The 14,405-nt window shown below is 39.8% G+C and overlaps 1 protein-coding gene across 7 annotated transcripts in view; it reads right to left on the reverse strand.

Annotated features, from left to right (window-relative positions):
• DCUN1D4 (defective in cullin neddylation 1 domain containing 4) overlaps positions 1–14,405 on the reverse strand; it is a 69,402-nt gene that overhangs the window by 43,795 nt on the left and 11,202 nt on the right. For 5 of the 7 annotated variants that reach the window (XR_004679224.1, XM_035005007.1, XM_035005006.1 and 2 more), the window contains exons 2-3: positions 6,498–6,568; positions 6,279–6,318 (exon numbers count right to left, since the gene is read on the reverse strand). Coding sequence is in view for 3 of the 7 variants with exons in the window: in XM_035005007.1 (XP_034860898.1) it covers positions 6,279–6,318; positions 6,498–6,568 (111 nt within the window). In the remaining 4 variants the exon portion in view is untranslated. Of the gene's footprint in view, positions 1–6,278; positions 6,319–6,497; positions 6,569–11,863; positions 11,995–14,405 lie in introns of those variants that run through there. The other 2 variants (XM_035005010.1, XM_035005011.1) reach the window with 2 other exon arrangements.

The following is a 14,405-nucleotide window of genomic DNA, read 5'->3' on the forward strand; positions in this document are numbered from 1 at the left end:
AAGTTTCACAAATCACTTTTTCTTGTGTTTGTGTAAAATGCACTCATTATTTGAGCCCCAATTTGGCATTTTATTCTTTTATTTATTTAAAATTTTTATCTTCTAGGGGCACCTGGGTGGCTCAGTCATTAAGCGTCTGCCTTCGGCTCAGGTCATGATCCCAGGGTCCTGGGATCGAGCCCCGCATCGGGCTCCCTGCCCAGCGGGAAGCCTGCTTCTCCTTCTCCCTCTCCCACTCCCCCTGCTTCTGTTCCCTCTTTTGCTGTGTCTCTCTCTGTCAAATAAATAAATAAAATCTTTAAAAATAAATAAATAAAAATAAAATTTGTATCTTCTAGTTAAAAGATGGCTTTTGCTTAGATCTCTCTACTCTGATGGTCAGCATAAGCAAGTGGCTATGATGGGGCCATCTTTCACAAAGAAATGGTGTCTGTTCACCTTCCCGGTGCCCACTGGAGTTCAGGCACTCACTAGCTTACTGACCCTTTCATCCCGCCTCAGAGGAAAGATGTGTCAAACTCAGCCCCCAGTGAAGATACAAAGGACTACACAGTACAGCTCCAGAGGTAGAACCCTAGAACCCATAATGACAGTGAAAAGTTTCAGGCTACGTGAAAAGCAATTTTTTAATACTGAGGAAAACAAGGTTACTTATAATACTTTGCCAACATGAACCAAATCAGCAAAATACACAGAGAGCACACAACTCAAGGCTTATGTGCCCCAAACCCGCTCCCCTTCTCCCCAAACATAGCTCCAGGGATCCTACCTGAGCAAGAGCAACAACTAGCATTTTTTAAGTGCACATGCAAAAGTGCACATTGGTTTGCAGGGCCCCACTTGGTTCACCTGTGCATACACAGCAACTAATAGAGCATCTTAGTACAATAAGAAGAAGATACATACATTACTGAGAATCCTACAGAACACTCTCAATAAATATTTGTGAAATAAGTGTGTTCCTAAAACATGTGTAAATCAAATTCTACTTAAAAAGTCAGTACATTTCCTTAGTACCTTTCCAGATATTTAAAATACCAATGAATAGATAGTATATCATTTCAGATTTTTTTTCCTGTTTGTCAGTAAAATAAGCACTTGACTTTTAAGTCTCCTGGCAAGTAGGATTTTTTTAAACAAAAATATTCGATACTGTTTGCTTCTTAAAATAACTCCGTGATGTCTTTTTATAATAAAAATTATATTCATTTAAATGAATGTTTTACAAATTTGTATTTATTTGTATCATTAAATTTAGGCTTTACTGACTCAGAATTTATATCAATTAATCTACTTCAACTAAACTTTATCTTTAAACTAAAAAACAACTTATGAAAATGTTATGAAATGTCATCTACTTCAAAGAATGGACTATTTTAACCCCGTAAAAGTATCTACTTAAGTACAATCAATCTGACATTACAGATCAAGGCAAAATGTTAAGGCTGATAGTTTAAAGAATAATGCTGAAGCACTTCCAAAGTTATCCTCACAAATCTGAGAGGTATTATTACCGTCCCAATTCTACAGATGAGAAAACTGGCCGATAAAGTTGAGCACCAGAAAGTTCCCAGATCAATAATTAGGTAAAAAAGAAAAGCAACTTCCAATAGATGAACTTTAGGAAACCCCAAATTCATTTGAAATGATCAGAGAGCTGCAAGTTTTCATTCTTTGCCAATCACCCAAGAAAAAGCAGTGATGAAAAAGATTTTAAAGATTCATCTTACATCATGAGAAATATTTGGCAGATACATATGAAAAAAGAAAAGCCTTTTGATAATAATAATAAAGGGAAGAGAAGAAGAATCCCAACTAGCAATCCCAAATTGTAACTCACACTCCTTAATATTATCTTGATGTTCTGGTGTTCAGTCTCAATATCTCTACAGTAGATAGACAATCAGTCTGAAATCAATCAGTCTGAAATCTACCCTGATGCTGGGTGTGTGTGTGTGTGTGTGTGTGTGTGTGTGGGTGTGTGGGTGTGTGTGGGTGTGTGTGTGTGTTCCTTAGGAAGGCAATAAAAATTGCTTATAGTTTTTTACCCAAGAGTTATGACTTGAGTTCAGGTTCATTTCTTTTTGATTTAGTGTTAAAAGAACTTCAGATCACCAAAGTGGATCTAAAGTGATCTAAGATGCTAAAGAGAACAAATGAAATATTCTATTCACTGCCTATATTTTCAAATATATCAGGTAGTCAATGAAATCTTCCCACATTAAACAATTAGAAATACTGCCAACATCTTTCAGCTGATTTATTTTAATATTTGGTCCCACAAAATCTATTTCAAAGAGCACCTCGAGTTCACCTGGATCAGACCAAAGGCCCTTTAATGACTATCCAGCTTGTTGTTTGATGATAATTTAACTAAACCTGTTATTCTTTTTTTATTCTTTTTTTTTCCTTTTTTTTTTATTTGAGAGAGAGAGAATGAGAGAGAACACATGAGAGGGGATAGGGTCAGAGGGCAAAGCAGACTCCCTGCCTAGCAGGGAGCCCGATGCGGGACTCGATCCAGGGACTCCAGGATCATGACCTGAGCCGAAGGCAGTCGCTTAACCAACTGAGCCACCCACGCGCCCACTAAACCTGTTATTCTTAATAAACAGTATCTATGTATCTAAGATGCTCCACTGCCTTTTCTTTTTTAATCTTTTTGTTTTGGGGCTTCAAGAGGTCCATAAAATTAGAGAATTTGTCTGACTCTTCCTAACTTAGTGTAAGTGCATGTTCTAATACAAAAATCTCACTGTCTAATTTTTCATTTTACAGAGTTTGTTGTATCATACCCTTGTTTCACTTAACATTTTACATGGTTCATTCTGCCACTTCAGTACTTTTTATATAGCTGTTTCACCTCACTATTCACTGAACAATGTCACAAAGACAGTGATTTTGGGTTGATAAACAGATCACATTTCAAAACACCTTTCCAGTACCTAATATTTTCTTTCATTTCCTTGAACAGATCATTGAACTACTTGCTTGTTTGAGTGAAACTATTAGTGTCTAAATGTGAGATTTTTATCCTACTATTTAAGACAAAAAAATTTTTCCGTTCCTTTCTAAATACTGACTTCTGACATCTATCATCTTTTTTCTTACTCATTGTTTTTTGTCCTCTCCATTTGGCTTTTTTTTATTCATTCCCTATAATTTGGATTTGGGGCTACTGGTCTGAGATTAACTCTCTCTGTCTCTCTCTTTTTTCTTTTCTTGGTGGGAGGAAGACTGAAAGCACCAAAGAAAAGGGACACAGCAGCCTCTCTTGCACTTAGGTTTGGCTCTTCCATATACAGTTTCTTACAGATGTTGCTGAGACTACCGTTGGCCTTCAAAAGATTCAAAGCAGCATTATGGTGATTAACGTTCTCAGATTTCCAAACATAACAGATTTTATGTTGTTTAATTTTTTTTTTTTAAAGATTTTATTTATTCATTTGAGACACAGAGATACAGATACAAAGAGAGAGCATGAGCAGGGAGAGAGGCAGAGGGAGAGGGAGAAGCAGGCTCCTCGCTGAGCCAGGAGCCCGATGTGGGGCTCGATCCCAGGACCCTGGGATCATGACCTGAGCTGAAGGCAGATGCTTAACCGACTGAGCCACTCAGGCGCCCCTTTGTTTAATTTTTAAAGCCTACTCCGTCAGGTATGGTAATCACAAGTGATGCTACAACCAAATGGGGAAATGTTAATGAAATGGACTGTTCTAAGAAATTACTAATGCTAATTGACACTGACGGGCATGTATGAGGTAGCAGGCATTGCACCAGCACGTTACATACCAAACATCACACATATCCACTGTCCCCAAGGGTGAGAGAGGAGGCATGGGGCCAAATACATTTTCCACTTTCATTTTCTTAATTATAGCTTCCAGTTATTAAATTGCCACATTCAGGTTAAACATTTAGACATAAAATTACTATAGTAACAATATTCATTTAAATCTGAAGTTCAAAGTTAACTACATAATGTACAAGATTCAGAACTCAGAGGTTTTATTACCTCAGCTAAAGAAGAGACAACCTCAAGGCTGTACCAACACAAAATTCAGTTTTAAATCAAAATTACACTAACTCTTAAGTTTAAAAAATCCTCAGAGCCCACCAACATATTGGTTCAGAATTGGAGAGAAATGTGCTTTACTTCTATTAAAACTGGCCCTGCAAATTTTATTTCAGCATTACTGGTAGCAGCCGAGTCAAACAGACTTAAATGTATATCAACAGGAGACTGCAGAAGGACATTATGATATATCCATGAACTTTAAAAATGCAGAGACAAAAAATATAAAGCAGATGCTTTATAAATGTGCTACTATAAAAAGATCAAGATATGCTGAGTGACAAACACAAGAGGCACATACAAATATATACTGTTTGGGGGGGGAATATCATCATCATTAAGGAAACAAACATAAGGATATAAGAGTTACCTCTGGAGAGTCAAATGTGGAGTACTAGTAGTGGGGGATGAAAGCTGGGGGTAATAAAACGGAACAGAAACTTTCATTTTTTATTTTCTACATTTCTTTTAAAACCATGTGCATACATTGTTTTCAAACTGTATTAAGCAAATTGCTTTTGATTGCCCTTGAGTTGATTTTCTGACACAGAAAGATCAGGGGAAGGGAGCCTCTGTGGCCTCGCCTTCTAGAACACTCCTGGCACAGACTCTGCCTGCCCCCCTCCCCGCCACTTCTCTCACTCCTTGTCCTGGAAGGAGGAGTGTCTGATCTAATTAGTGGTCCAGGGAGAAAGAGCTGAGAAGGGCCCAGCCCCTCCTGACCTCCCTTTCAGATTGGCCTACCAGCAGAAGCTCAGACTCCTCCACTGTCATAACGGGTGGGTTGGAGGGGGGACAGCAGGTGTGCTGGCCTGTGCTTATCTAGTTGTGGTGGCAACTGCACATCAGGCTAATTCAGATGAAATACAGAAAAGCCTCTGCATTCTATCTATACATCCAAGCTGTGTTTTCCAACAAACTGTTACTTCAATCTCCATCTTGTGTCTAATTTTCAATTGATTCTGAACCAATCTGGAGAAGGTGGGAGAGTTCTAAATCCCCAAACCTCCAAGATATACCATTCAATGAAAAAAAGAAAGATGCTGTATAATATGTATATTATGATCTTACAGATGCTAAATTTTTAAAAGTACTATTAAAGTATATGCATGCGTAAAAATGTCTGAAAGAATAAACATTAAACAGTGTACTGGGGGAAAGCTGGATTGGGAGACGAAGAAGGAGGACTGTCACTTTTTACTCCATTCACTTTTGTGCTATTCAAAATTCACCAACAAGCATGTGTTCCCATATTACTGTGGTAATTTTCAAAAACTTTATATTTTAATAATTTTTGCTGGGAGACGTAACCACAGATCAAGTAAAAGTTTCTGAACTTTGGGAGTATCAACAGTTTAGAGAAGTGGTTCTCAAAGTGTGATCGCCTGACCAGCTGCATCAGCATCATTTGAGAGCTTGTTAGAAATGCAAACTCTGGGGCCCCAGCCCAAGTCTACAGAATCAGAAACTCTGGGGGTGGAGACTAGCAATCTGTTTTGTTTTTTTTTTTAAAGATTTTATTTATTTATTCATAAGAGACAGAGAGAGAGAGAGGCAGAGGGAGAAGCAGGCTCCCCGCTGAGCGGAAAGCCCAACGTGGGACTCGATCCCAGGACCCTGGGATCATGACCTGAGCCGAAGGCAGACGCTTAACCATCTGAGCCACCCAGGCACCCGACTAGCAATCTGTTTTAACAAGCCCTCCCTAGAGGATTACAAGCTAGCTAAAGTTTAAGAACCACAGGACTAGAGAACTGTTTATAATAATTGTTTCAATTTTCCAATTCATAAATCCTCAAGACCTATACAACACATACATCTAACACCCCACCCATCTATCAAATTATTTTTCATCTCAACAAGCATTTGTGGAGTACTTTTCAAACTGCATTACTGTAGTAAGTTTTTAGTATAAACTAAAATACGTCAGTAAAGAAACAGTACCGTGAAACCACTAGGGAGGTCCCAGCCCCTTTAAAGGGACTGAAGTACTCTGACATAAACCAGAGGCCCACCAACAGAGATATGACACTGGGAAGGAGCTAGAACACAGCTTCCTTCATACACCTTGAAAAACACCCTCAACCAAGTAACAACTTGTTAGTGTATTACAACACAGATCATTCTCAGCTAGTATTTCTCCTTTATAACTTTATATTACGAAGTTTATTTAAATTTAAGTAGTGCAAGCATTTACAGATACCTGTTGGGTGATCGTCTTGGCCAACGTCTTCTGTTAGATTCTGCAAGAAATATGTTCATTGTTACCAAAAAATCACACACCATATGGCAAGTTTTAAAATTCATAAACATTTTCATAAACAGCTGATATCTTAATATCTGTAATCTAAATTTGTAGCAAATACACTTAAAACAACTACTTTAAACAGCTGGTAGATTCGTCTTTAAAAGGTTGACTTACTAGCTTATTAAGGGTGTGGTAGATCTTATGAATATTTGCCAGTGTTGAGAGATGAGAGTTCAGCTGGAAGTCTTTAAAAGAAAAAGAAGAAAATTCAGTGTCATTTATTTCCCAGGCTGCCAAAACAGTGTAAAAGAAGAAAACTCAGAAGTGATGAAAAACAAATGTTTTGATACCACTGAATAATATTCTCCATTAATTTGATACTTATTAAGTAAAATACAACATGCAACTACTGACCTATCTCTTAGAAATAAAGTCTGGCAATAAAGTTAAATTCCCAACCGAATGTTTAAGGCCATGAAATTTTCATGTGAACTGTAAGGTAAAATAAAAATCCCTCAGTAGTTGTAAAATCCTACCAGCAATGAACCTGAACGTAAGAGAAAAATGTCAATAATGTTAGCAAATTAAATAAGTCACACAAATAGAAGAAAGATCTCAAAGGAAATATGTTCACTTTCTCTTTCTCTTTCGCTTGCCCTTTCTCTTCCTCAGAATTACTAATACAGTATCAAATCAAGCTCCTGGCAAGAAAAGAATAGAAAAGCATCTCAACCATTTGGCATTTCTTGTAATATATTTATTTTGTTGGCTCTTATACAAGAGAGAGCAAAAATGGAACCTAAGTCCCTCCCCTCCCATCAAGCAGACAAATCAAAGGACTACACTGCAAGCTGAGTCCACGAGCCCAGAGCCCAGTGATGGAGCCTATAGTTACTTGCATTGCAATATTAAAAAATGCCACAAACCCTGGAACGCAGAAGCAGAAGTCATGCTCAAAACCTGTCCAAATCAAAGAACATTATCCCCCATCATCTCTAATAATTTCAGGATTACCTGCTAAATCATACATACATCTTGGAATCCCACACAACATATAACTTTCAACCGTTAGGCTTTTGAATCTCTAATTTCAAATGTTTCTTATGGCTTGCATACGTATTAGGCTACATAAATATAAGTCAGAAGTCTATAAATAATTTTATATTTGAATAAACATCAAAGAAGTATTTTCACAAAATACCAAGATTTACACTAGTTCCTTTACCATCACAAAGGTTAGTCTGAAAGTAACCTTGAAAAGATACTGTAACTCCCCCAGGTTAGGCCACTCTGATAAAAGAGGGAAAAAATCGCCCTTCACTGGAATAGTTTCCTTGGGACATGTATTAGGTGCAAAGAGACCAAAGAGCAGACACTACAGTACAAGTTGTGCTGGGCTGGACTGGGGGCTGCCGCTCCGCGTCTGGAAAGCAAGCTGACGGCCCTGCCAGTATGGAGAAAGCTTTACTTTCTTTCCGAAACTGTGCCAGGAATCCAGTTCTGGGCTGGCAGGCAGCAGAGCCTCTGGCATTCACAGGTCACTGTCAGGGGCAGAAGGCCACACTGGCGCGTGCGCACGCGCACACACAGGTGTACCACTCCAACCCACCTGGTGGCAGCCAGGGTCAGACGCTCCACTCAAGCCACTGAGAACTGCCCAACTAACCAGATTTTCTGGCTGAGGGACAACCAGAGCAGGGCCTCAGACTCTAAATGGGCTTTGACTAGAGACAAGTGTTACTTGTTTAGCATCTGAATGGTTTAGCCATACTTAAGGTAAATAAATGATGACATAATGTGGCCCAGAATCCTGATTTTCCATCTTAATTAGTGCAGTTGCACAGAAAAGGTTTAGGAAAGAATTTGGAGTATGTGAACATATGTGTGTGCGTTTATTTACTTATGTGTCTATTTAATAAACATTGATGGGGTCTCTAAAGCTAGGCGCAACAGTACTCTCCTGATCCACAAGACGCTTTGGGGAGCTTGAACACATGCAGCCCCCGTGACCCACATTTACCACCACACCATAACCTCCCCTTTTCGTACTCTCTCAATTTCAAAATCGGAAGACAAATGATACATTCCATCGTCATCTCTAAATTAAATCCTGAAATAAACTCCTGGGTCTCCCCCCCCCCCCAAAAAACCCAAAAACTGAAAAAAATTTAAGGATCCAGATTCTCTCTTCACTGAGGCCACATGGAGGGGGGGAGAGAAAAAGGGGCTTGCTAAAGATTATTCAAGCACCGAGGTTTCCAGATGCCCCCCACACACACCATGGTACACTTTTCCACCACTCTGATTTTAATTCAACTGTCAATTCACATAAAAGAATCTAAATGAGGGGTGCCTGGGTGGCTCAGTTGGTTAAGCATTTGATTTTGATTTCAACTCAGGTCATGGTCTCAGGGTTATGAGATCGAGCCTGGCATCAGGCTGGGTGTGAAACCTGCTCAAGAGTCTCTCTCTCCCTCTCCCTCTGCACCCCCCCCTTAAAAAAAGAAGAATCTACATGAATTACAATTTCTAAATCCTTCTACACATACACACACACACACATACACACACACACAGTTCTGTACAAAAATCACAGCCAAAATGCCACTTCAATTTACAACCTCTCTGTGGAGACTGAAAGCTGATTTGAATCTCAGGTCTACCAGTTATTTAACCTAAATCTCAATGTTCTCATCTATAAAATGAGATTACAATTCCTAGATGTGGCAGATATCCATTATAATGCCTGGTCCATATTAAGTGTCCAATAAAAGAAACCAATTATCACTACATTCACTTATATTATTTTCCATATCACACTTCTATCTAAAATGGTCTCTAATTTCCATAGGTCCAAGTCAAGCCCCAAAACAAAAACTCTAAAGTTGGGGCTCCTTCTGTGATTGAGGCATGTGGCCTGATATGTCTTTACAGCCTATGATGGCATTTCTACCATATACCACCAACCGATGTTCACGATGATGGTCAAAGATAATCTCAACATAGTAGAAAAAAAGGACAAGAGCATTTAAGACCAGGTTCTACATATGAACTTTCACTTCACAGGCAACGCGGATAACAAGGTTTATTCGCACATCACACAATACAGTCAGGAATTCTCCATTTCCACATCCACTGTCATCACCATCTCATCATTTCTTCACCAAAAGGAAAAAGAAACCAGCAACATGAATAATTTCTCTTTAGCTTCACCAAGGTAAGAAGCAGCCAAGGAGGAGACACAAATTCAGAGAAAAAAAGAAAAAAATGGCCTTAAAAGATAAATCCACAAAGGTTAATACATATTGAATTTATGGTTCATCTGTTTAGTGCTCAGGGCAAGTAATAGATCTTGAAATCTAAAATAGATTTCACATCCTTAAGGAATAGATGTTAAGGGTAAAGATCAAATGCTTTACAGAGAACATATTTAGGAAAGCACTAACTGATTCATAAAAATTTCCTTCTGCTCATATTTCAATTCCAAAGGATAAATGCTACGTTAAGTCACCTTTATTCCATGATCAAATGACTCCACAGTAAAGCACTGACTGGGTTTCACTCTCCTGTGTGATATGCAAACCCTATTATCCTGTATTAAAAGCAAAAACTGGCTCTGCAAAAAGGCATAGCCTGCTTAATAAACAGCATGCCTAAATTATCTTCTGGGTATTCTTAAAATGATCAACAAATGTTGACTGGGCATAAAGTTTCCTGGGTTTTTGTTTGTTGTTTTGTAATTATCGTTTGCTGTGACCTATATATGATAAAAAAAAAAAAAAAAAAAGAATGACGGGGGGGAGGGGCCAAAGTCCATGTCCCCAAACTACCCTAGGTATAGAGTTTCACAATATAAACAGACATAAACATTAGGAATGAAACAATTATATTAAGTTCAGACAGTGACCATCAACCAAAAGAATCAAATTTAAAAATTAACAGTCCTAATAGAAGTTTATTTCCATAAGAAGGTCAGAAACAATTTAAATTCTTAAAAATCAAATCCTTTCCCTCATACCACAGTCACTTGTAAAATACAGCTGGGAGATGATCTCAATTGTAATAGCAACAAAAAGCAATAATACATACAGGAATAAACAAATAACATACCATCGAAAAAACAATAAAAGTTTACTGAAAGACATAAATGTAGAGCTATCAGAGATATTACACCGCTGTAATGGAAAGACTCAGTATTTTAAAGCAATCACTTCCCTTTTGCACTAAACTACAAATTAAATGCAATCAAATTCCTATTCTTCCTGCCTCTCAGATCTCCACCCTGAAAGAGGTGGAGAAAAGGAAGGGAGTCAGGCAGACTGATTCTAAAGTTCATCTGAAAGAATAAACATGTTGACCTTGCCAAGAAATTGCTGAAAAAGAAGAATGAGGAAAAACGTGCCCTATCAGATAGCAATACATAATATAAAGCAGAGGTTGGTAAATTCTTTGTAGAGGGCCAGATCGTAAACATTTTTAGCTTTGTGGGCCATGCCATCTCTTCTGCAACTACTGGTGCCATCAGAGCTCAAAGCGGCCATAAACAATACATAAACAAATGAGGGTAGCTGTGTTCCAATAAAACTTTATTTATAAAATCTAAGTAGTAGGCCGAATTTGGCCCGTGGGCCATAATTTGCCAATGCTTGGTATAAAGGTACAATAATTACAACAGAATGGTACATATGCAAGAAGATAAACCAATGGAAGAGCACTGATAAACATATGTACATCTGTGTAAACAGACATGTAATTAATATGATAAAATGGCATTTCAAATCAATGAGGAAGAAAGAATCATTCAGTAAATAGAGGGGCAACTAGCTAGCATGTGGAACAGATTAAAGTTAATTCCAACCTCACCCAAAAGTTACAGATGGAAGGGGAAGGCATTCAAGGCAAAAGAAAATCCCTTATCTTGGGTTCAGGGCCCTGCATGCTCTCTGCCTCTACCCATCTCTCCAATCTCATCTCCTACCCATCCTCCTCTGGCTTATTCTCCTCAGCCACAGTGAGCTTCCTGCTGTTCTGTGAATATTCCAAGCACACTCCTACCTCAGGGCCTTTACACATGCTTTGCCTCGAGCTGCCTTCTCTCTGATAATAACATGGCTTGCTCTCACATTTCACCAGATTGCACCACCAGGTGCCTTCTTACACAACCTCGCCAGACCAACAAATAGGACCCCTTCTTTGATCTTTATCACTTTCCCATGCTTTCTTTTCCTTTTTCTTTTCTTTATATCACAGATCTGTCATCTTCTTCTCCCATTAAAGTGTAAGCTTCATGGAAGCCAGGACTTGGTCTTGTCCACTACTGTATCCCTAGTACCTAAAATGATACCTGGCACCTAATAGGCACTCAATAAATACTCGATGAATGAATGCAGATCAAAGGCACCAAACCTTAATTTTGGTATGTTCAGGGCACTTCAAGTGCATCCACACCATTAGATCTTCAAATGTGAGAAGCAGCATGGTAAAAGAGGAAACTCGTAAGGAAGGCCAAGGTCAGAACATAATCTGTAAACCCTGCTTACCAGTTTAATCTCTTAATGACTTGTATCTCCAAATGGGCCACTCGGGGGTATGCAAATCAAACAGACATGGCACATTCAAGCAGCATCAATTCTACTCCATAGTAATTCACCTGAAACAGTGTTATACGAACACAAAAACATGAGTACAGCACTTCATGGGAGACTTCACCACACCGAGCTATGCTGCCGGGATCCTGTGAGTACTTAAGTCACTGAACCTCTGCCATAGCAGAATGTTGGTGGAGAACTCTGAGGACTATTGCTGTGAGTCCGGGTGCTGCACAATGTTTAAACTGGGAATTTTTTTAGAAGGATCACTCGGCAACAAATGTGTGCCACGGATCGGGGTGGTCTGGCTTCAGAAGGGCCTCTCATGAAGACTACCGAAGTGACTGAGGCAAGGAAGGATTACGGCCTGGCGTGAGACAGGGGCAGTACCAGTGGAGGGGAGCAATGCTGAGTACAGTGGGGCTGCACAATATCCACGTTTAACTCACCCAGATTCAACCTGATTCACCTGGCCAAAAAAAAAAGAAAGGAGGAAGAGAGAAGAAAAGAAATTTCAGGGCGCCTGGGTGGCTCAGATGGTTAAGCGTCTGCCTTCGGCTCGGGTCATGATCTCAGGGTCCTGGGATCGAGTCCCGCATCGGGCTCCCTGCTCCTTGGGAGCCTGCTTCTCGCTCTGCCTCTCTCTCTCTCTCATGAATAAATAAATAAAATCTTTAAAACAAAAAAAAAAAAAAAAAAAAAAGAAATTTCAGTTGTCCCATAATGGCCCTCCATTCTACTGAATGAGCCACAAATCCGACAGCCGCTTGGTGAGTCTGTTTCCACACGCCAATCACATTTTGTGCATCTCACAACACTGGATGAGTCTAGTATTTAAAAATGTATTTTCCATAAAACATGGTCCCTAAATGCAAGCCAGCTGCTTCAACCGGCGCTCCACTGAAGAGCCAGAGATCTGTTCCGGTGCTGGAGGAAAGGACCGACTGTGCTGGACTCCTCTGAGGCAACCTCCAGTGGGGCACCTTCCGAAAGTATTTCCAAGTGTATTTTTAATACAGGTGATTCTGACCTTACATATGGACTCAGAACTAACCTCTATATAAAATGTGATTGGCCTATAAGGAAAAGCCACTATGACTGCCATTCAGGAGACGACACAGAGGAGTTCAACATTTCACGTCCATTTGTCCAATTCTCCCTTTCCTGGCTCAGGCAGGATCACACAGCTGGTTGTGGCCAAGCTGGGAATGATTCACCTCCTCTAATTCCCAATCCAAAGCCCATTCCTCCATTCTAGCTTATTTCTAATCAGAGCAAAAACGGATCTATCTTCACGCTCCATAAAAGGAGAAAAGCACCACCCTTTCCCACTCAAAGTTGTTAACAATCAAGTACACAAACTTAGAGTAACATTTTCTTAAAAGTTACTAAAACTGGCTAAATCTAAAACAACCTACCAACCTTTTTTTAAAGATTTATTTATTTATTTTAAGGCGGGGGGGGCAGAGGGAAATGGAGAAGGAGCCCTCTTTCCTGTGGGTTTCAGACGGACAGAATGAGAATGCCAATGAAGTCAAGAGGAGACCCCTACCAAACCGGTAAAGAACATGTAACAATGTTTGATTTCAGTCAACAAGATTTTAGATTTGTTACTGCAGCATAAAAGGAAAAAAAAAAAAAACCCAAGTCTTCAACAAGTCCTTACAAGGCCCTACATGATCTGACCTAAGTCATCTCATTCCATTATCCTTGCTCACTCCATTCCAGCCACTCTCGTCCTTGAAGACTCACGTGAACTCCTACCTCAGGGCCTTTGCATTTAATATGCCCTCTGCGTCAATGACTTCTGGTGTTCACAAAGCCTAGCAGCTGACTTCACTATCTATTCAAATGTCACCTCATCAGAGAGGTCTCTCCTGACTCCCTATCAAAAGCAGCACCTCCACCCCCCACGAGCTTTAGATTTATTTTATTTCTCTAAGTTTGTGTGCTAGGTTTGTGGGTCAGCTTCACACGACATGCCCCTTCTTTGCTAGAAATAGGAATTTCTTTATAAAATGGATAACAGCGCCTGCCTCACAGGGATACTGAGAGGACTGAATGAGTCAATGATGTGATGGGCTTAGAATAGTACCCGGCACGAGGTAAGCACTACCTAGGTGCTGGCTGGGATGCCACGGAATGAGCAGGAACGGTCTGCTATCCGCCCAGCGCCCTCTTCCCCACAGTCCAAACCAAACCTGCTAATTAAGCCTCTGAAAACTAATCCAGCAACTGCACATCACAGAATCACCTGGGAAGCTTGAAAAAAAAAAAAAAAGGCCAGGGTCCCCCTCCAGATGGGAGTGGGGTCATTGATTTTACAGTAGCCCAGATGATTCTAATATGCAGCCAGAGAAGGGAGTTCTAACCCCACTCTCGACTCAGTCCCCAACCTGCTGGCAGCCAATCCACTAATGGAACAAGCTCAGCACACAACAGACCGGAATCTAACTCATTCACTGGTACCCCATCAGCACGTGAAAAAAAAAAA

This window comes from Mirounga leonina, unplaced genomic scaffold, assembly GCF_011800145.1.
Source record: "Mirounga leonina isolate KUSES-001 unplaced genomic scaffold, KU_Mleo_1.0 Mir_129, whole genome shotgun sequence".
Lineage (NCBI taxonomy): Eukaryota > Metazoa > Chordata > Mammalia > Carnivora > Phocidae > Mirounga > Mirounga leonina.